General features: G+C 43.2%; 1 protein-coding gene across 4 annotated transcripts in view; it reads right to left on the minus strand.

The window, feature by feature from the left end:
* LOC146009024 (solute carrier family 22 member 15-like) overlaps nucleotides 1-21,670 on the minus strand; it is a 297,660-nt gene that overhangs the window by 54,180 nt on the left and 221,810 nt on the right. For 2 of the 4 annotated variants that reach the window (XM_083148997.1, XM_083148998.1), the window contains exons 11-12: nucleotides 10,950-11,102; nucleotides 4,985-6,124 (exon numbers count right to left, since the gene is read on the minus strand). In XM_083148997.1, the coding sequence (XP_083005123.1) occupies nucleotides 6,098-6,124; nucleotides 10,950-11,102 (180 nt within the window). In that variant the 3' untranslated portion in view covers nucleotides 4,985-6,097. Of the gene's footprint in view, nucleotides 1-4,984; nucleotides 6,125-10,949; nucleotides 11,103-21,670 lie in introns of those variants that run through there. The other 2 variants (XM_083148995.1, XM_083148996.1) reach the window with 1 other exon arrangement.

A 21,670-nucleotide genomic window follows, 5' to 3' on the forward strand; every position in this document is an offset into this window, starting at 1 on the left:
TGTATAGAAACAGATATAGGTCTGTGGGGAAGACCAAGTAGCCACATTACACAATTGATCAGCTGAAGCTTCTGCGGAAGCTGCCCACAAAGTACCCACGGATCTAGTGGAATGAGCAGTAACTCCCGACGGAATAGGAATGAGCCAACCTTAGGCAGAAACCCCACCCTAGTGCGGAGCACCGCTCTATCCAGGTGGAATACTAAAAAGGGGGAGTGCCATCAAGGAGCACTAAGGTCTGAAACATGAGGCAAAATGTGTAATGGGCATCACGGTGTGTGGCATAATGTGTAATGGGCATCACAGTGTGTGGCATAATGTGTAATCCGGGTATAGTCATCCCCTTCACGTGACCCTCCGGGTAGCCGAGTTCAGTGTTCTGTGGCTGATGCTGCAGGGGTCCGCAATGGAAGTCACTAGGCAGGAGCTAGTGCTGCCGTCCCAGCGAGTGGTGCTTTCTCTTCTATTTACAGATTAGAAATTGACATGTTCACAGTTTTCTTATATGACACCAAAGGTTTCCATTTGGAAGGATCAATTATATTACTGTATTTAGTGAGAAGAGAAAATCTGACTTTTCTTTACAATGTAACCTTTTTCTACATCATGCTATGGTTGGAGAAAGCTTAGATCAATAGTGCAACCTGATTAATGTAAACAATACTACAACGAATAACAACATATTGTATAACCAATAATCTATATACATTGTAACAGGGTAAGGGGAACAATTTGGCAGCACGGACAGTGTAATGATTAGCATTACTGCCTCACAGCACTGATGTTCGATTCCCAACATAGCCCTAACTAGGTGGAGTTTGTATATTCTCCCCATACTTGAGTGGGTTTCCTCCAGGTATACTGGTTTCCACCACAATCCCAAAAATATACAGGTAGGTTAATTGGCTCCCAACAAAATGAACCCTGGAATTAATGTGTGTGCGTGTAGGTACATGTGGTAGGAAACATAGATTGTAAGCTCCACTGGGGACTGATGTGAATGTTCAAATATTCTCTATAAAGCGCTGCAGAATATGTGTTCGCTATATAAATAACTGGTAATACAAAGCACCCAAGGAATCACACAAGTCCAAGGTTTTCTGGTGCAAATATTTAGCAGCAAAACAAAATAAGTCATCCAAACAAATACCTTGCCATCTAGCACTAACTAAACATATAATTTCTAACTCTATATAAAAAAATAAAAAAAATTCTAACTCTATACCAAAAAAAAAAAAAAAAATAAACAAGTGACACCAAGCAGAGCTAAGTTGATTTCCAGTAGAACTAACAGGTTTCTCTCACAGACTCTGCAGTCCCCCCAGGCAGCGAGAGCCTGAATGATCAGGCTAACAGCCTTTTAACACCCTCCTGCAGGTGAAATCACTAATTAGCAAAAGGCTGCCGACCTCTGATCCACTGGGCTTCTAAGCCTCTACCTGTACACAATGGGCAGAATTCAATGTTCCCATTTTGCTTTTTTTCCCAGCGAGGTTCACTTTTTTATGGCAAGAAGGGCAGTCCTCTCTCCAAAAATATACCTTGGCCTATTCAACACTCCCGGTTCGCCACCCCCCCCCCCCCCCCCCCCCAAAAAAAAAGAGAGCTTTGCAAGGTTTGCCGCTTGGTCATTGCCGTTGTTTTCTTAATTGAAATTTTGTGTACCTCACTGTTTGTGTAGTCAATGCAAAAAGACCGCTGGTCACTTTTTTTCTTGCCTCTCCGTTTTGCTCTCTGCATCTTTTTTAGGTCAACTGAACTTACATACAGTATTTTTTTCTCACTAATTATTCTAACCATGATTCACCTCAGTTATTACCCATGATTAACTCTTCTTCCTCACTCCTTCATTTGGACTTTGAGGAGATACACAGCTTTTCACACATCAGCTGCAGTAGCGCACGCAGGGGGGGTTTCCGAGTACCCAGAAACCCCCACAGAAGTCTAAGGGCCCTCGTCTGAAAGCTGAGGGTCCCCTCTTTCCATGGGTACAAGAATTTTAAAAATCGGCCCTTGGGAACCGGAGATATCTGACTTCAAAGCAGTGGTCCCCATCCAAGCCTGTTAATTGCTCTTCCCAGTCAGATCTTTCAGGTTCTGTCTGACTTAGAGTTTTTCTGAGGGTATATTCCAAAAGCTGGGGCTCTCCCCCTTTGATGGGCACTAGAAGCTTGTCTCTACTGTTTACAGAACCAGAGATATCAGCCTTCCAGCAGCTGGTTACTGCTCCAGCTCCACACACCTGGTATGTAGTTTTATATACTTGTTGGCAGATTGCTCTGCCTCCTGAACACTGATCCCCTAGACCCCAGTACCATTTGGTAGGTGGGATTCTCTAGTTTTTAATTCCATTAAAATCGAAGAAATCTATTTCCGAGAACTGGAGATATCAAGCAAGCTGTCCTCCCACCAGAAATTATGAATAATAAGCCCACTCCACTATACACCCTCCTCTGCATATTAAACATCCTCTACCACCCTTGAAGTTATTTATCAGGGCCCCTTCATTCAGCCCAATGCCCTCATCTCCCACCATCTGTGCAGTAAAGGGGTAATTGGTGGAAATTACTGATCCAGGCCCTACATGCTGAGCGGTTGATATAATACCCCCTACCACCTGTGGGACATCAAAGCTTCCCCCACCCCTACCGCTGGAGGATCGGTAGGGGCCCCAATACATTGCTATGCCCAGGGGCCTACACTGCTGTTGATGCCCCTGTATGTGTATATATATATATATATATATATTTGTTTTTATTATTTAGATACATTTGGTCTATCTATAATACTTTAACTGACCCGGCATATACTGGGTCACCTAAGTGTCCATTTCCGTGCTTTGCTCCGCCCCTCTGGAAACCCCCTTCTGAAAATCCTGCGTTTGCCACTGAGCTGCTTTGGAATCCAATGTTTAGGCTAATTGGCGTTTTTCTGTATATCTCTGCAATATTAGAACACTGCCTACAAATGGAGCCATTAACTCCTTGTATGCCAAATTGGTCAATGCTCACCATCAGGGGCGTCGAGCAGCTGACATGTTGAATTGGGTGAGCAGGAGGCATGGCGAGGGGTAGAAAAAATGGAGAATGCACAGCAAACGAAAAACGGAGAAAGCTGTGCCATGCTCGTGGGAGCATTGACTATACCCTAATGGGAGCAACTTAAACAAACCTCTACTACTGCGGACTCCCATCTTCCCCTCTCATGACCTAGACACTAGCTCCATAAGAAACTCAGCGGCCAGGTGACCTCTCAGAAGCTGGGGACACCTGCATCTTAATCACCTTGCACACTTATGGAGTACACAGATGGTGAAGGGTACATGTCAATACCTCTCTACTGAAATGTCCTACTTTTGTTATGTAGACCAGGTTAGCTGTTTAAACATAAAAGGCCATATCTTACATCACATAATGTACAATGTGCACTATTGTGTATTCACGTAAAAAAATATATGTATGACCATTTGCCACTTCCTTGGGACTGTTGGAAGTTTGCAAATAAGTAGGAGTATCAGTATATTCAGCCTTGATCTTTCCCTATTTTATCCTCCAAGTTTTTGTTCTCCATTATTTTTCTGTAGTGATATAAAAACATGATGTCACAGAGAGCGTACCCCCAATACACAGCAGGCAGCCCCTGTAATTATTATGTGTCACACAGAGTGTACCCAATGCAAACGGGCACCCCCTGTAATTATGTGTCACAGAGCATGTACCCAATACACATTGACCTCCCCCTGTAATTACGTGTCACAGAGAGTGTACCCAATACACAACGGGCAGCCCCTGTAAAAAAATATTTATGTGACTGCAGTGATAAATGCACTACAGCACAGGACAGTATCACTGGACTGGACTAATACAGCAGAGCCACCCTCCCAGACTAATACAGCAGAGCACTGAGCAGGGCAGGTCACCTTGCCACCCCATGCCACGCCCAACAGCACAGACACTAGCTATATTAAACGTCCACTAACTACCCCTCTCCAGGACCAGAGTAAAATGGCATTGAGATGCAAGACTTATATAGGATACAGATCTCACGTGAATCTGACAGCGGGATGATGACGTTTTGCCTCGTTCCGAGATCAGAGTTTGGTGGAAAAAGCAGTGTCTTACTTGGATCGTAAAGTCTGGTACCGTTTAGATCTTGAAATCCGAACTTGCTCATCCCTATTTCCTTTTCATCATAAGTACTAAACTAGTGTCCCTGGTACACATTGGTAATTGTGCAAAGTGTCTCGTTCCATATGCAGCAAAAACCCTAGGTGAATGACACATAAAATGAAATATTGTACAGTATATAGAAAAATACAAAAAAAAACTATACAATTACAGCAAACCTGCAGAATCTACCAAAGCATAAGACAAAAACATATGAATAAAGAAACCAAACCGCCACCGGCAAATTAGGATTCTTTGCTTGTCTATAGCATTAGATTCACTTAAGACAATCAGGAGACATGGCAGGGTGAAGCGTACAACCCACTGCCCAAGTGATTACACTGTGATTTCGGAGGAATCTGTGTGATTTGATACGTATTAGACCACCTTGACTTACCCAAATAATCAGAAGTGTATTTATTTTTTAAGTTTAGTTCTACTTTTGAGTCATCCTCTAGCTTTTTTTTCTCACATTTTCATTTAATTTTTATAAGCAACAATCTAAGATAAAATGAACAAAGCAAGAATATTACTTATTACTCCACAGAAATACAGATTAGGATTAAGCTACTGTATTTCCACATTCACAATAATGATATATATATATATATATATAAAACAATTAGTTTGATAGCATAATGTTAATCACAGCAAGAATGCAAGATTGGCTACTTGATTGGAATAGAATTCAACTCAAATTTCAATATTGAAAAAAAGAACATTTTGCAGGTTCGGCAGTTTTCTTGCCTACACTGTGATCGGATAACATTTATAATATAAAACTATATAAAGGCTTTAAAATAAAACACACAATCAGGTGAGTAAAAATCAAAGACGTTTTATAATTTTATTGAGGGATTTATAAAAATCAATTACATGATCATAATGTAAAACTTCAGAGAACAGAGAGAAGAATCTTGATTTATAAAAAGAGATACTGAAAACATCATGAAAATATTATCCCACAAGCCACAGTAAAAGACCCGATTATTAAACATACTTTAAAATATACATTTTGACCCTACAAATGACCACAGCACTCCAAACAGAGTAAAGGGTCTTCATCTGAACATAATTCTTCATTTCAATAAAAACATAATAAACAAACATATATGTTTTTTTTACATCATTTGGGGCGGGATGTTGTAACATCCGCAGCCCCCCTTCGCCGGGCATCGCATTATTAATAACGGCATATGCTGTAACATATGCTGTTATTAACGCAAGGGACAGCTCTTGCGATAAGAGCTGTCCCTTGCGATGCGGTGCCGGCACTGGACTTCCGGGTCTGTGACCCGGGAGTCCATCTGCGCATGCGCAGAGTGACGCGCCGGCCGCAGGGCATGCTGGGAGGGATCCGTGATGAATCCCTCAAACAACGCTGTGGTAAGAAGCTTTTGCTGGCGATTCCCTCCGCAGCACTGCCACTGCGGAGGCACAGTACAGCATACAGAAATGCGGTAAAAACCCAGACAACGGGGTTTTTACCACATTTCTGTGATAGAGAATCGCCCCCCAAGAGCTGCAGAAAATGACTATACAAGGACATAATATATAGATAGATTGCAACACACTTCCAGAATTCCATTGAAGATCTTTTTATTGCATTCCCTCATCATGTGCAAAAGAAAAAAAAAGATATACAGTATTAACAGTGGATTTATAATACTGGTTTTCCTACATTGGTAGGGTACTTATATTGGACTTTGCTGCACTCTGGCAGTGTTTTAAGAGTTTGAATGCAGCATAATGGACAATTGAGGGGTAAACATCAATGTGCATTGTACGTATGTACCCTTCCTGTAACATTCCTTAGTGTCCTGTATCCTTAGAAATTTTTATTTTGCACCAGCACTCTCTGATGTAATGTCCGCAGCTTGATGCGAGGAGGACAGATACAATAGAAGGATGCAATTTTATATTTATTTTCATCAGTTATTTGCTTCCCTTTGTTTTGCCTGAAAAATAAATGAGAGAACCTTAGAAAACAATGACTCCCAATGCATCCTTAGAAAACAAATACGGTCTCTTGCCCAACATAACTGGCTGAGGGGGGCAGTACAACTGGCTGAGGGTGGGGCAGTGCAACTGGCTGAGGGTGGGGCAGTGCAACTGGCTGAGGGTGGGGCAGTGCAACTGGCTAAGGGTGGGGCAGTGCAACTGGCTGAGGGTGGGGCAGTGCAACTGGCTGAGGGTGGGGCAGTGTAACTGGCTGAGGGTGGGGCAGTGCAACTGGCCGAGGGTGGGGCAGTGCAACTGGCCGAGGATGGGGCAGTGCAACTGGCCGAAGGTGGGGCAGTGCAACTGGCCGAAGGTGGGGCAGTGCAACTGGCCGAGGGTGGGGCAGTGAAACTGGCTGAGGGGGGCAGTGAAACTGGCTGAGGGGGGGCAGTGAAACTGGCTGAGGGGGGGCAGTGCAACTGGATGGGTAGTGCAACTGGATGGGTGGGTAGTGCAACTGGATAATAAAAATGGCTAAGCAGGTAGTGCAATTGGCTAAGTAGGTGGTGCAACTTGATGAATGGGTAGTACATCTAGATGGGTGGGTTCAATGAAAAAATAGTAACACTGCCAATAACTGTATGTAGCTGACATACAAGCTGAAGAATTGGATGCTGGCAAATGTGTTGGTTACTTTGTTACTGCGTACAAGGTCACTGGATCTGCGCTGGATGTTGTAAACTGCTCAATAGGATGACACTTCCCCCAAACTGTTAACTTATTTGGGTACAGTGGGTTTTTTTTTTTTTTTAAATAACTGCTCGTGTAGACCTTGGTAAACCTGCAATATGTATAAAAGCTTTAAATCTAAACCAATTTCTGGAAAATATTTATAAAAATATGGATTTTTCAGCAAATCTTGCATAACGAAAGTTAATTTACTGCAACTTTGCAACAAATTAAATTGAACAGGTTTGTATTAATGGAATTCATAAGTGCATTTTGTCTTTATTGAAAAATCATGCACTTATCCGAAAATCCTCTTCTGTTTCAATATTACAAAATATATATATATACATATATTTAGGTTTTCAATTTAATATGACATGGATATAGAAAGAAGAAATAAAACCTACGGAAACACAATGATATATAGCTTGAGGAACACAATGATTAGGAATAAAGTACTTTGGGAGGTTCTGCTATATAAAAGCTTATGACAGTAATTACTATCTCTGTACTTTCCAACTAAACATAGCTACAAGTACCAAGCCTAACCTGAGTGCTTCTGTCCTGTGCTATATTGATGAGTGAGGCGACACCGGTCTCTCAAGGGAGTTAATCAAGTTATATATGTACAGATTTGCCGCGAAAATGAAGAACGTATTAAAATCAGCTTCTATAATTGCCCTGGCTGCAATTACTAAATCATTTTATGTACTGCATATGACAGATTAAATATAGCTGTAGTTACATAACCATTGCAGCTCACAGAATTGGCTCCCGAGTGCCAAAAGAGAAATCCTAAACAATTGTATCTTGTAAAAAGAGAAAGCAATTAACGAAGAATATAAATGGGAGAGAGAACTGCTTTTTGCATGTTTCAATTATGGAAAAAAAAAATGTTGAGATGAAATATAATAGCACTATTAGTTATCTTTAAAAAAAAAAAAAACATTCATGTGCACTTTCCATATGGGTCAAAAAATGATTTTTAAAGAACGTCAGTGTGTTTTGGAAGAGGATACTGGTAGTAATGAGAATGCATAGCATAAAATGGATAGATTCGCTCTATTGCTACACTATAATTCATCTATGTAGCTGCAGTATCTGTCTAATTCAGCCTGCTGAAATAAAAGCATTGTCAATCATTGTGTTGTTCTCCTGTGCCTTTCTTGCTCGATGGCAATTGAGTAAAAAGCATAACACGTCTAAAACCCTGTATAAAAACCTACATAAAAGTGTTTTGCAGCAGTGGTGAAGAGCATTTGCTATGCATTTTGATGACAATGGTAAACAGTTAACCAGTAAACATGGAGATTGCTGATACGGTATAAACATGACACTGAAAGCTAACATTTATGTACATTTATATAACTGCAGATTAATAAAGCGCTTAGAGGGTACAACCTGCCACTTAAATAGTTGACAGGGGCATACACATCTGAATAGATCGCTGAGAAATGGAGCACTAATCTCCGTGTGTGTATGCGGAATCGGTACATCTGTCAGACCAGACTTAGGTCTACAGTCATTAGGTCGACCCCGGAAGGTCGACTGGCCCCAAGGTCGACATGGGTCAAGGTCGACATGATTTAAGGTCGACATGGGTTTAGGTCGACAGTCATTAGGTCGACATGAGTTTTCACTGTTTTTCGACCCGAATGTCGACACAGTTCACATGGACACAGTTGGAGTTGAACCGCAGCCCCTCGCTTCGCTCGCAATGCTTCGGGCACAGTGCCTTGCTGCGCTCGGCACACGATTTTATTCTCCCACCATGCCCTAGTGGATGGTAGGGCATGAAATACCGCCTGTCGGCACATGTCGGCTAAAAAAACAGTGAAAAACTCATGTCGACCTAATGACTGTCGACCCAAACCCATGTCGACCTTGGCACATGTCGACGTTAAGTCATGTCGACATTTAACCCTGTCGACCTTGGAGCCAGTCGACCTAATGACTGTTGACCTAAGTGTGGTCTGACAGATGACCGTTTCCCGTGTACGCCCCATAGTGATAGCGATGTGACGTCCCAAGCGTCGCTATTGGTCGCAGGGAAAGCCAGTGTTTGCACTGGCTTTCCAGCTAGATCGCGGGGCATGGCATATAAACAATAGGCAAAGCCCCGCTCAGCCCACAGCACTGCTGGGTGCATCACGTCTGTGCTGAGTGATCGTTCATAAGTCCATCGCTCAGCACTGAGGACGGCTCGCCCCGTGAGTACCGGGGCTTAACAGGTTATTAATCATAAAACCTAACACCGACACCTGCAGTTTACAGCAGGACTACTCTGGTTAAAATAAAATGTAGGCATAACACGGATTGGCACAAACGGCAGTTCTACAGCTTTAAGTAATCAAAATAAATAAAAAAACGTGGGCAGTGTTCCCTTTTTGTGTGATTTGTAAACTGTTTTTAACAACATTGCTGGTATCTTAAAAAACTGTGTTTATTAAAGTCATTAAAATGACCCTGCAGGGAGCAGAACTCAATAAGGGCAATTCTCAAAGTTTAAATTCTATTATGCATTTCACTTCATTATTGCTAGTTAGCTCTGCACTCGCAGACCAGTTTTAAGACCATGGCTGTTTAGTGGGTCATGTCTGAAGATAAAGACTTTAACACTGACAATCTTTAGCAAATAACGTAAAGGTGAAAAAGGTGACCTTCTATATGTACGATCCACGCTTGACTGCTAAGTGGTAAAGTGATCACTATTATTACTACTGTGAACTACGGTATGACCTGCTGTATGACACCGCCACACCACTTGATGATATACAATTTATATACTGTACTTCAGACATTATCCCCCTGGCATGAAACTGCCTCTTAAAGGTAGCTTCGCTATGGCAACCTGGTACAATATGGCATTATCAGAAGGAAATGCACCATTTTGAAATACACTGAATACATTTCTTTTTTTGGTACTTATGTAGTATCTGGGCTGCCGATTTTTTGATTGTATGCCTTAAGTTAAGGCATACAATCAGATGCGATGCGATGCGATATCGCATCGCATCGCATCGCATCCGATATCGGATGCGATGACCCGATTTTTCCATAGGAATCAATGTTAAAATGATTCCTATGGAAAAATGGGTCCTTTTCATACCCCTACTATCCAAGTGGGCATGGAGTTGGATATAAACCTGTGGCGAGCGTAGCGAGCCACCGAGCCCGAAGCGTGGCGAGCGAAGCGAGCCCCGCGAGGGGACGGTATTCGTCCCCTCGCGGGGCTCGCTTCGCTCGCCACGCTTCGGGCTCGGTGGCTCGCTACGCTCGCCACAGGTTTATATCCAACTCCATGCCCACTTGGATAGTAGGGGTATGAAAAGGACCCATTTTTCCCATTGAATTCCATGTTAAAATGGACTCAGTCCATTTTAACATTGATTCCTATGGAAAAATCGGGTCATCGCATCGCATCGCATCGCATCGAATCGCATGGTCGCATGCGATGCGATGCGATCTCCCGATCCGACCCGATTTTGAAATCGGCAGCCCAGATACTACATAAGTACCCTTTTTTTTTTTCATTATAATAGTTGAGATATTTCTGGAAGGTAGAAAATCACTTCGCTCTGAAGATGAATGTTTGGTAATAGATTTTAGATAATCGGACTATTTTTAAAGAATTTACTCCAATTCCAGACATATCCTATTTGTTAAGTATTTAATTAAGTATACATCAATAAGGGCTTGTAAAATAATGTTTTTTCTACTGTGTCATTAAATAAAGTTTTAAACAAAAAGCTATACAGTAAATGTGTGTTAAGTATAAGCTATGTACCTTAATGATTGTGATATTAAAGTATTTTAAGTATACATCAATGTCAAGTATATATTTGATTCCAAAGGCAATTAAGCACAATATATTGATTACATAGGGCACCCTTAAAAGGAATCTCTTCATTTAATCATCTAAGCATAATTTGCTGTAGTGTTATCAAAAGTACATTAAACCAACTATTTAGGTGTGATTTTACAATACAGCGCTGCTTTTGTCAGCGACGTAGACACAGCAGGTTGTATTGGAGAACTAGTAAATTGACATCGGCTACATATCAAGCAGTCTCCATGATAATGTACCTTTCTTTATATCCGCTGATGTCTTACCTTGTTTAACAATTGGTATGCAGGAGACTGTAAATCTTCAATGCACTCTGCAATTGGCTTATTAAGTGTTTCTGGCAGTAACAGACTCAGGAACCCCGCTGATATGCCGCTGATTCCAAATGCCATGAATGGCATTGATGGATTAAGAGATTTCTGGAATAGAAATTACAGAAAGAAATGGAACTCAAATGATATCATGCGTACCGGTACTGAGGTAGGCTTTTATTAACCAAGCAAGACACCCACAGAGACCCAAAAATGCCAGAGACTCAGAACCAAGGTAATGACAGAAACAGTAGACGGCTCACACAATACCACTGCAGTATTTATGCACATAATTGTTTAGCACTTGACTTGCAAATCCTGCGCGTACTTCTTCTCTGGAGTTTTATATTACTAGCCAATATCTGCACAGTTTGAGTCCTTATGCAACTGTTTTCTCACTTTTGAAATTGTCCACTTTTGGACATCACTTTCTAAAATCTTACTATATTATATCAGAAACATTTTTTTTATACATCTTGGTTACCAGGGTAACCAGATGAAAGAGTTAACCCAAGCTTCTCACATTCCATGCTGGATATCAAACAATGGCTGATTAAGCAATGCTATCTTTATATTGGCTGTCAAACTAATGTAGACCATAGACATGTTGCATTTGTTGATAAGTGTGGGTGTTAAACTCTGTAGAGGGATCTAATTAAGTATGTCCCTTGCTCATTATCACTGGCCTTTTGAAGAGCCAAATCATGTGTAACAAATGCTGATGGGAATAAATGCCACAGCTGCCCACAATGATTGGCATGCTGAGAAGAGTTTTCTAGACGTGGATTGAACAATTTCTTTGTAATGGAGTTTTGCAGTATTCGCTGTAAACAGTGCGGAAAAATTGTTAAGGTTGTTTATTACCCATTATGGTGACAGCACCACTATTAACATGATCAAAAGGAAACTTTTTTTTTAGCCAGGGCTTTCTAACTTCAACATTCACCATCAATAAACATCACATGGGTCCCTTGTGAGATTCATGTTCTACCCAATCATCATATCTGTTGTTTTACAAATTGGCCACAGTCAAACTATTCCGATCTTAGAAAAGCCACGGCCCAGTTTTTTCCATTGGTAACCTACCCTCAACAAAGGAGAGGTTGTCAGATATCAGGGGTAGAGGAATGGTCCCCGGCTTAATCTGCCTTGGTACTACACAATAGGGACAAAAATACTGGGCTACACTTGTAGATTACTTAATTCAGGAGTTTCAATCACATCCGTGGTACAGTGATAAGATGCCACCTTTGCAATTAGACAGTTTGTGGAATTTCATTCCTGCTGGACATTCCACGGTCAACTGTAAGTAACATAGTAATCAAGGCTGACAAAAGACGTTAGTCCATTGAGTTCAACCTATCTAACTTGTAACTACTGACTTGAGTAAGTCATATAGTATCTACAGGATTACCTTAGTGGCCAAAAATGTATCCAGTTTTAATTTAAATTCATTAACAGTAGTTGCTGTAACCACCCCCTCTGGCAAGGAGTTCCAGAATTTTACTGCTCTAATGGTGAAGAATCCTCTTCTCAATTCAGTACGGAATTTATTTTCCTCAAGCCTCAGTACATGCCCGCGTGTCCTAAGTATAGGCTTGTCAGTGAACAAATCATCTCCCAGTTCCATATGATTCCCAATCCTGTATTTGAACAAACCAATCAGATCACCTCTCAACCTCCGTTTCTCCAGTGAAAACATAGTCAGCCTGGTTAACCTATCTTTGTATTCTAGTGATTCGAAACCTTTAACTAGCTTAGTCGCCCTTCTCTGTACCTGTTTCAATTCATCTATGTCCTTTTTAAGGTGCGGTTCCCAAAACTGAACACAATATTCCAAGTGTGGTCTCACCAGTGCCTTGTAAAGAGGCACTATCACATTGGCGTTCCTTGAATCCATACCCCTTTTAATGCATGCCAGAGTCTGGTTTGCTTTTGCTGCTGCACTTGAGCAGTGGGCACTATTACAAAATTTTTCATCTATGATGACCCCCAAGTACTTCTCTACAGCAGAATTTCCTATAATAACTCCATTTAGCCTATAAGTAGTGTGTTCATTTAGGTTTCCATAATGAATTACTTTACATTTATTTGCATAAAACTGCATTTCCACCTTTACACCACTCCAAAATCTTGCATAAAGCCTTCCAAGAAGAGTGGAAGGTGTTGTAGCTGCAAAAGGGGGACCAATACCATATTAAAGTATATGCATTTGAATATACTTATATTACAGTCCCTGGTGGTGTAATGGTCAGGCGTCTGAATACTTTTCTTCATATATTATATCCTGCATTGATTTTTGTAATAGTCTCCTAACTGGTTTTCCCAAGAACATACTCTCGCCACTGCAATCCATTTTAAATGCTGCTGCTGTTAGTCTGATCTTCCTAGCAAGACGCTCATCGTCTGCTGATCCGCTCTGCCAGTCACTCCATTGGTTGCCTGTATTTTACTGTATACAATATAAAATACTTCTACTCGCATATAAAGCTATTAAACATACTGCACCAGCTTATATCTCTTACTTATCACAAAGTATCTCCCCTCTCGACCACTCCGCTCTGCACAAGATCTGCGTCTCTCTTCTGCACGGATCACCAGCTCCCATTCATTATTACAGGACTTTCATCGGGCTGAACCCACCCTATGGAATGCCCTTCCACGCACAATAAGACTCTCTACTAGCCTCCAAACTTTCAAGCATTCCCTGAAAACTCACCTCTTCAGGCAAGCCTATCATATTTAAGTACCACACACATAACCCTCTGAGGCACTTCCTTGTGTTTCCCTCCTATATCCCTATAGATTGTAAGCTTGCAGCAGGGCCCTCCTACTGTACCTCCAAGTCTGTCTGTTGTTACCCAGTTTGTTTTTATCTCTGTTTACAATTGTAAAGTGCAACGGAATCTGCTGCGCTATATATAAGAAACTGTAAATAAATAAATATAGTGTAGATTTTATATTGAGCCTTCTGCGCTCCTTAATAGCACTGGGAAGCACTCGTTGTGGTGCCAATAACAAGTTTTAAAATAAAAAAAATCAGTAGAATAGGGCATTACCTACCCATCTGCTGTCTATGGTGAATTTACTAGCACAAAGAATTAGAGTCATTTTTGCATTCCGGCCAAACAGCCCTTTTCAGTGTTTGGGTGGACACGTGAGACTCTGCGAACGCTGGGCATCTTTTGCATCTTAGTCACAATGTTACGGGACTAGGGTGCACCTGATTATTATGATTCATTTGATATTCAACAATTGTAAATCTATGTGTGACAAAGTAAGTGCTAACATGTAGTGGCTGGGGTTTTTTCCATGCCAAGCTCCATTGTCTTTGATATACAGATGCAGTCGCACCAAAATATACAAGTGCTGCATATCTTACTGCAACTTAGATGCATTTCCAGCAAAAAAGAGAGTTGCATAGAACCTGGCAACTCACTCACACAAGGCATCTCGCTCTGTATGGCATATTGAGGCGAGCTGTATGATGCATTATTTTGCTTGTCAAAGTTTTTTAAAATATAATTGCCACCAGAAATGCCATACACAAAAGCCAATATGTAGTGTAGGACTGGGGCCAGGGGCGTAACTATAGCACCGCAGCCCCCGCCACTGCGGGGGGGCGCTGTGCATGTGGGGGCGCCGGGGGCTGCGGTGCTATAGTTAAACCCTACCTCAAACCCCCGCAGACTTACCTATCGCGCTGGTCTCGGCGGCTCCGTTCTTCTGCTGAGGACCACCACAAAATGGCCGCCCCAATATAGCGGCCATTTTCTGGTGGTCCTCAGCAGAAGAACGGAGCCTCCGGGACCAGCGCGATAGGTAAGGCTGTGGGGGATTGAGGGGGGGTTTGCATGGGCGGCGGGGTAGGGGTGCTCGGCGGGGCAGCGACGGGGGGGGGCCCTAACGGCAGGGGGGCGCCCAAAACGTAGCTACGCTACTGACTGGGGCATTAAGGGCCCACCAGGGAAATGTAGCTGCAGGGGCCCACTGAAGGGGTGTGGTCAACCACTGGTAGGTGTGGTCATCAATGTGAAGGGCATAACCACAAAGGACACATACTGTATTATGCATTCTCCGATTTAAGTACAATACATACGCTGCTGTTCCCATTCATATATACATGCACTGCTGCTCCCATTCATACATACATGCACTGACACTCCCATTCATACATACATGCACAGACGCTCCCATTAATACATACATGCAGACTCTCCCATTCATACATACACTGACACTCCCACTCCCACTCATGCATACATGCACTGACTCTCCCCACTCATGCATACATGCACTGACTCTCCCCACTCATGCATACATGCACTGACTCTCCCCACTCATGCATACATGCACTGACTCTCCCCACTCATGCATACATGCACTGACTCTCCCCACTCATGCATACATGCACTGACTCTCCCCACTCATGCATACATGCACTGACTCTCCCCACTCATGCATACATGCACTGACTCTCCCCACTCATGCATACATGCACTGACTCTCCCCACTCATGCATACATGCACTGACTCTCCCCACTCATGCATACATGCACTGACTCTCCCACTCATGCATACATGCACTGACTCTCCCACTCATGCATACATGTACTGACTCTCCCACTCATGCATACATGCACTGACTCTCCCACTCATGCATACATGCACTGACTCTCCCACTCATGCATACATGCACTGACTCTCCCACTCATGCATACATGCACTGACTCTCCCACTCAGGGGGGGGGGGGGGCGGACCTACGGTCGCGGCAGAAGGTGTCAGCATTAGGAAAAAACATGGTCCATCAGGAGGGGTTCTAGGTACTAACAACCCCCCTCCCTGCGACATAAATGTTGTGCTGTGCTATGACAACGCTCCATGCGCAGCTGCTAGTCTAGTTAGACTCCTGCTGGCGTCAGCAGCACACTGATTCCAGGAAGGGAAATCAGTGATGCTGTACTGTGACTGTCCCTGATGGAGCCCGCCACTTATGTGCGCAGGTACGTCACTGATGAGTGGCTGCAGCTATACTCCTCCCCTGCCGACGTCATCCTAGATTCCAAATACAGTGCAGGCTGAGCGAGCCTGCTTTCACAGGTCAGCTAATACAGCCGATATAGTAACTGACGCCATGGCGGCAAGCCACGCCCACATGCAAAAGAGGGTGTGGCTAAGAATCAGTAGGGCCTACCGGGGATTTCCTTGGCTCCCCGGTGGCCCAGTCTGAGCCTGCCAATATGTGTTAGCATATGATATGCATTTTGTGACAATAACTCATAACAACTTTAAATCTGAGTATTGGTGAACATTTCATTAAGAGTGAGCATGCTACAGTATATAGCAGGGATACCCATCCACTGTCCTCAAGGCACAGCCCAAGTTTAAAGGATAACGGTACACAGCTTACACAGGGGTAGATGTACTGTATGACGCTGTGTTAAGGAGAAGTGATTGAGTGCCTGGTACTTTATCACCGGCCAATAAATAAAATGGAGAGTGATAAACAGCCAGCCAATCAGCTCCTACCTGTCATTTTTCAAACGCAGCCTGTAACATGGCCGGAAGGAGCTGATTGGCTGTCTATCACTCTCCATTTTATCACTTTTTGAAGTTTGATACATCTGGCCCTAATACTCTGACTATTCGTGTGCCTTGACGACCGCTGTTGGGAATCCTTGCTATAAAGCACATTATGGTGGTGATAGACTATTAGCCGTTTCATTAACCTGCTCAAAGCACAATCTAATGCTATTCATACAGCAACATAAGTGTTAGCAGAAAATATAAGGATTAGGGAAGCAATCACTGAGCACACATGCAATTAAGACGCTTGCATGCTGCATAATTAAAACATTTGTTATACAGAGTTCTATATCCCTAACATATGTTAGACAACCGTAAAAAGAATGTGTCAGAAGATAATTAAAAAGGTAACTTAGCTTTTATATATGTTCCCTGCAAAACCTTTCCTCAAGTCCCCAGGTGCACAACTAGCGTAAGTGTGTGGTCTGTGTGCGTAGTAAAACATCACTTTATAGACACATCAAAGTGGAGGTTTCTTCAGGAGAGCTGCCTGAGCCTCGTGCCGCAGATGTTATTTCATTAGTGCTATTCTCTCGCTTCTACTTAAAGTAAGTGAAGTGACTCCGGTTTTGTTGTACTGGAGGTTCTGTGTGTGCTTTTACTGTCGAGAAAATGGTGTTAACACACACAGAACGTCAACATGGAAAATGCTGACATGATGTTGAAAGAGCCGGCGTGCCGTTACGTTACCTGTGGATTTATTTTACAGGGTTAATCTGAGTTTGGACTGGGCATTGGCCGTTTTTGCTGCATTTATCGAGTTCTAGACTCTAGTGGGTTTTAAAATATATAGGTGACCGGCTAAGGATATTTTGTTCCTCTATCTACTTCCATTTTCCCATCTTTAACCCCGCCATCTGTTTCTCTCTTACCACTGCCCCTCCCACTTCTGTCTCTCTTATTTTATCTCCTGCTTCCCCCTATCTCCAATCTCTGTTCTTATCTAATGCTGGGCATACATTAGGGCCACTTTGCCCCTCGGAAAAGTCGCCCACAATCCCCCTTGAGCCTTTTGCATGCGATCCCAGCCAAGCCAGCCCAGCAGCAGTCTAACAATCCAATCCTGTGGCACGCAGGCTCCGATGTGATGCGTACAGGACCGAGCATCGCATCTGCTGCCTGTCACAATCAATTTTGGCTCTTTTTCTGTTTTTGATTGCCGCAATTGCAGGAAAAGAGCCCAAATTGCAGGTGAAGTGCCTAGTGTATGGGGTCCTTAACTCATGCTCATCTGTCCCCATCTATCTGTTTCTCTCATAACTATCAAACCAACAGTCATGTCCTTTGCCAGGTCGCCAGCTATTGTGCCCAACAGTGTAATTAAGTAAGTAAGTTTTATTTTATAGTTTCTTTCTCCAACAGGACTCAAGGCGCTTTACAGACATTAAAAATAATAATGCACATACTGCAATACAAAGGGTTATCAGTACAAATAACAGGCAACAATGGCAGTACAGATGTACATCACACATACAGATATGCACAAGACGCAGTCTAGTAAGGGACACGAACATTGGGAACATATTTACCAAGCTGTGCAGTACCCAGGCAGCCATTCAGCGGCGCCACATGGTGATTACACAGCAAGTAACAGTACTGATATATATACTAGATGTACTCTAATGAGGGACAAATAACATGGGGAACATATAATTACTGATCTGTGCAGCACCCAGGCAGCCAATCAGCGGCGCCACATGGTGATTGCACCAGCCAGTACTGTACATATAGAACACAAAAGAACAGTACAGGGTACACAGAACTAGACATAACATAATTAAAGCACAATTCTTAGTACACAATACAGCTGAGATATAAGGTAGTGAATGAGAATAGATGCAGGTATAGATTGTAGATGAGTAAAGGTGCCCACACACTAGAACGATTTTTGGGCCGATTTTCGATTAATCGGCCGATATAGCATCCAATGTTTACCGATAATCGGTCAAAAATCGGCCGATTTTGGTCCGATGCGCGCTCCCTTGGATCTTTAGCTGAATCGTCTGATCTTACGTGCTGCACAAAAGATCAGAAGATTTAACAAAAGATGCATAGGAACGCACACGGGATCTTAAGAAAAATCTTTGGTAAAGAGGTGTGCTTGCCTGAAATCTTTTGTCCAGGACGGAAAAAAAAGATTTTAAGGCTAATTTATGCGCACACCTTACGATCGCAGCTCTTTCTAGTGTGTGGGCACCTTAAGAGAGCTGTAGTTGAAATACAAGAGTGCTGTGAGAACAGGAAGGAGGAGGGCCCTGCTCTAAGGAGCTTACAATCTAGAGGGAGGGGGAGACAGACAGGTGACATGAGGTGCAGGTAAGGAGACCTGAGGCAAGAAGTAAGCATGGCAGGGATGGTCAGTACATGAGGCAGCAGGTAAAAAGAATGGACAAAGTAGTCCTCTCTCTCCTCCTATTCTCCTCTTCCCCCTCCAACTGCACCCTTGACCCCTAACGGCTTTGCACCGTGGGCCATGCCACAACACACCCTGCTAGGGGCAGGAAGCATGCAGAGTGAATAGGGAATGCACAGGATTTAGGAACCATGGCTCTGGTACAGAGATTGCAAGTTTTTTTGTTGACCTCAGTGCTCTCATCTCTGATCCCCATTCTTAGCCAGTCACTATATATTCTCATGTCTCACTTCTTCCTCCCCATGCATTTCTGTCTGCTCATCACCCCCCATGTTCCTCTCTAATTGCTGCCCCACATATCCATATGGGGGGCAGGAAATGGGGAGAAGTTGTCCACACAGTATGTCGTGTGTGAGTGAGAAGGTGAGTGATGTCACAGCAGGGTGGTATATTGTGGGTGTCTTTCTATCTTTAAGCTTAACTAGTCCAGGCTACTGGATTCCTGCTTCTGTCTCCTCCAACTTCCTAAGGAGAAGTCGGACATGATTGTCCCAGCAACACTCCGGGAGGGTATACACATGATTAGGCACTTGATGTGGCAAGTTTTGCATGTGATTTATCACATGCAACTTCCGGGGAGCTGCAGGGGATGCCTGTGAGGTGAACAGAGAGCTGGGCAGGGACTCATGCTGTAAGAAAAAAAAAAAAGCCCATACAAATGAATGGGAAGCTACTGATTGGCCGATAGCTCTCAACAAATCACTGGCTGCCCATTCATTTGAATTTTTTTTTCTATTTAAGTGCACCCACTGCCCGGTTTCCACTGCCCACCACCAGAAGGTGTCAGCATTAGGAAAAAACATGTGGTCCATCAGGAGGGGTTCTAGGTACTCACAATCCCCCCTCCCTGTGACTTACACACATAAATGCTGAGCTGTGCTATGACAACGTGTTGCCGGCATCTCTGTGCAGCTCCATGCGCAGCTGCTAGTCTAGTTAGACTCCTGCTGGCGTCAGCAGCACACTGATTCCAGGAAGTGAAATCAGTGATGCTGTACTGTGACTGTCCCTGATGGAGCCCGCCACTTATGTGCGCAGGTACGTCACTGATGAGTGGCTGCAGCTATACTCCTCCCCCGCCGACGTCATCCTAGATTCCAGATACAGCGCAGGTTGAGCGAGCCTGCTTTCACGCAGCCTACAGCCGGCCGGGCCCGGGTCAGCTAATACAGTCGATATAGTAACTGACGCCATGGCAGCAAGCCACGCCCACATGCAAAAGAGGGTGTGGCTAAGAATCAGAAGGGCCTACCGGGCAAGAAATGCTGGGGTGTGTAGTTTCACAACAGCTGGAGGGCCACAGATTGGACATGCCTGCTTTATAGAATAAAATAGCTAATTTGCTACAGTAAGTGATTGATAACTTTCCGTGAAATCGCCATATACTTAACACACAGAGGGGCCGATGTACTAAGACTGGTAAAGTGGTTATAAAGTGTAAGGTGTGGATGCACCAGCCAATCAGCTGCTGTCCAGTTACACTCGTGGTTTTAACAATGACAGTTAGGGGCTAACTGGCTGGATCATTATCACCTTTCACTTTATCACTTCACCAGGCTTAATACATCTGCCCAAAAGGCTTACCATGCAGGATACTTGAACACCCTACCTCATATACCACAAATACGTAACAATTAAGAAATTTGCTCCTTCTTTGTAATTATAGTCATTTTAACTATGTGTAATCTAGTTGTATTTGTTCATTTAAATTACAATAGCTAAGCAATTCTATACAGTGTCAGGTGCAGGATAATATGTGTGGATTGAGGGGGGGGGGGGGGGGCAGGGATTGACTCAGTAATTAATACTCCATACTAGCCTACTGACTACATAGGTCTTCCTGGCTGCAACAGTTTCAACTAACTTACATACAGTAGTTAAGATTTATGAAAATAACTCATGTGTTCAAGTCCACTGCATGGCATGCTGAGCACTGTGGGTTTTTTTTTTATTCAAGGAAATTAAACTGAAATGTATTATTATTATTAATTACAGACGTTAAAACAGTGTTTGGGATGAGAGCAAATCCAACCACCCCTCCCCACTCTGGATCAGTGGCAGGCTGGGAAGGGTGAAAGGATTTATTTAGCATCTAAAACATGGTACTTCAATTTATCCCTTAGGAATCCTATATACAGTAATAAAAGGTTCACGCTGCTCCTCTCTATGGGGGAAAACATGTGTTTTGAGTGCCAGTGATGGTGACACTAGATGGTGCCTGATGGACAGCCGTCTGCACTTTTATTACAGGTTGAGTATCCCTTAACCAAATTATCCCAAAAACCAAACATTCCAATACTAGGGACATCTGTACCAGCACTACTGAGGACATGATACAGTATGTAACTGGCACTACTGGGGACATCAGTAAGAGCACTACTGGGGACATGATATGTAACTGGCACTACTGGGGACATCTGTAAGAGCACTACTGAGGACATGATATGTAACTGGCACTACTGGGGACATGATATGTAACTGGCACTACTGGGGACATGATATGTAACTGGCACTACTGGGGACATGATACAGTATGTAACTGGCACTACTAGGGACATCAGTAAGAGCACTACTGGGGACATGATATGTAACTGGCACTACTGGGGACATGATATGTAACTGGCACTACTGGGGACATGATATGTAACTGGCACTACTGGGGACATGATATGTAAC

This window comes from Crinia signifera, chromosome 6, assembly GCF_055691185.1.
Source record: "Crinia signifera chromosome 6, ASM5569118v1, whole genome shotgun sequence".
NCBI classification, from domain to species: Eukaryota; Metazoa; Chordata; class Amphibia; order Anura; family Myobatrachidae; genus Crinia; species Crinia signifera.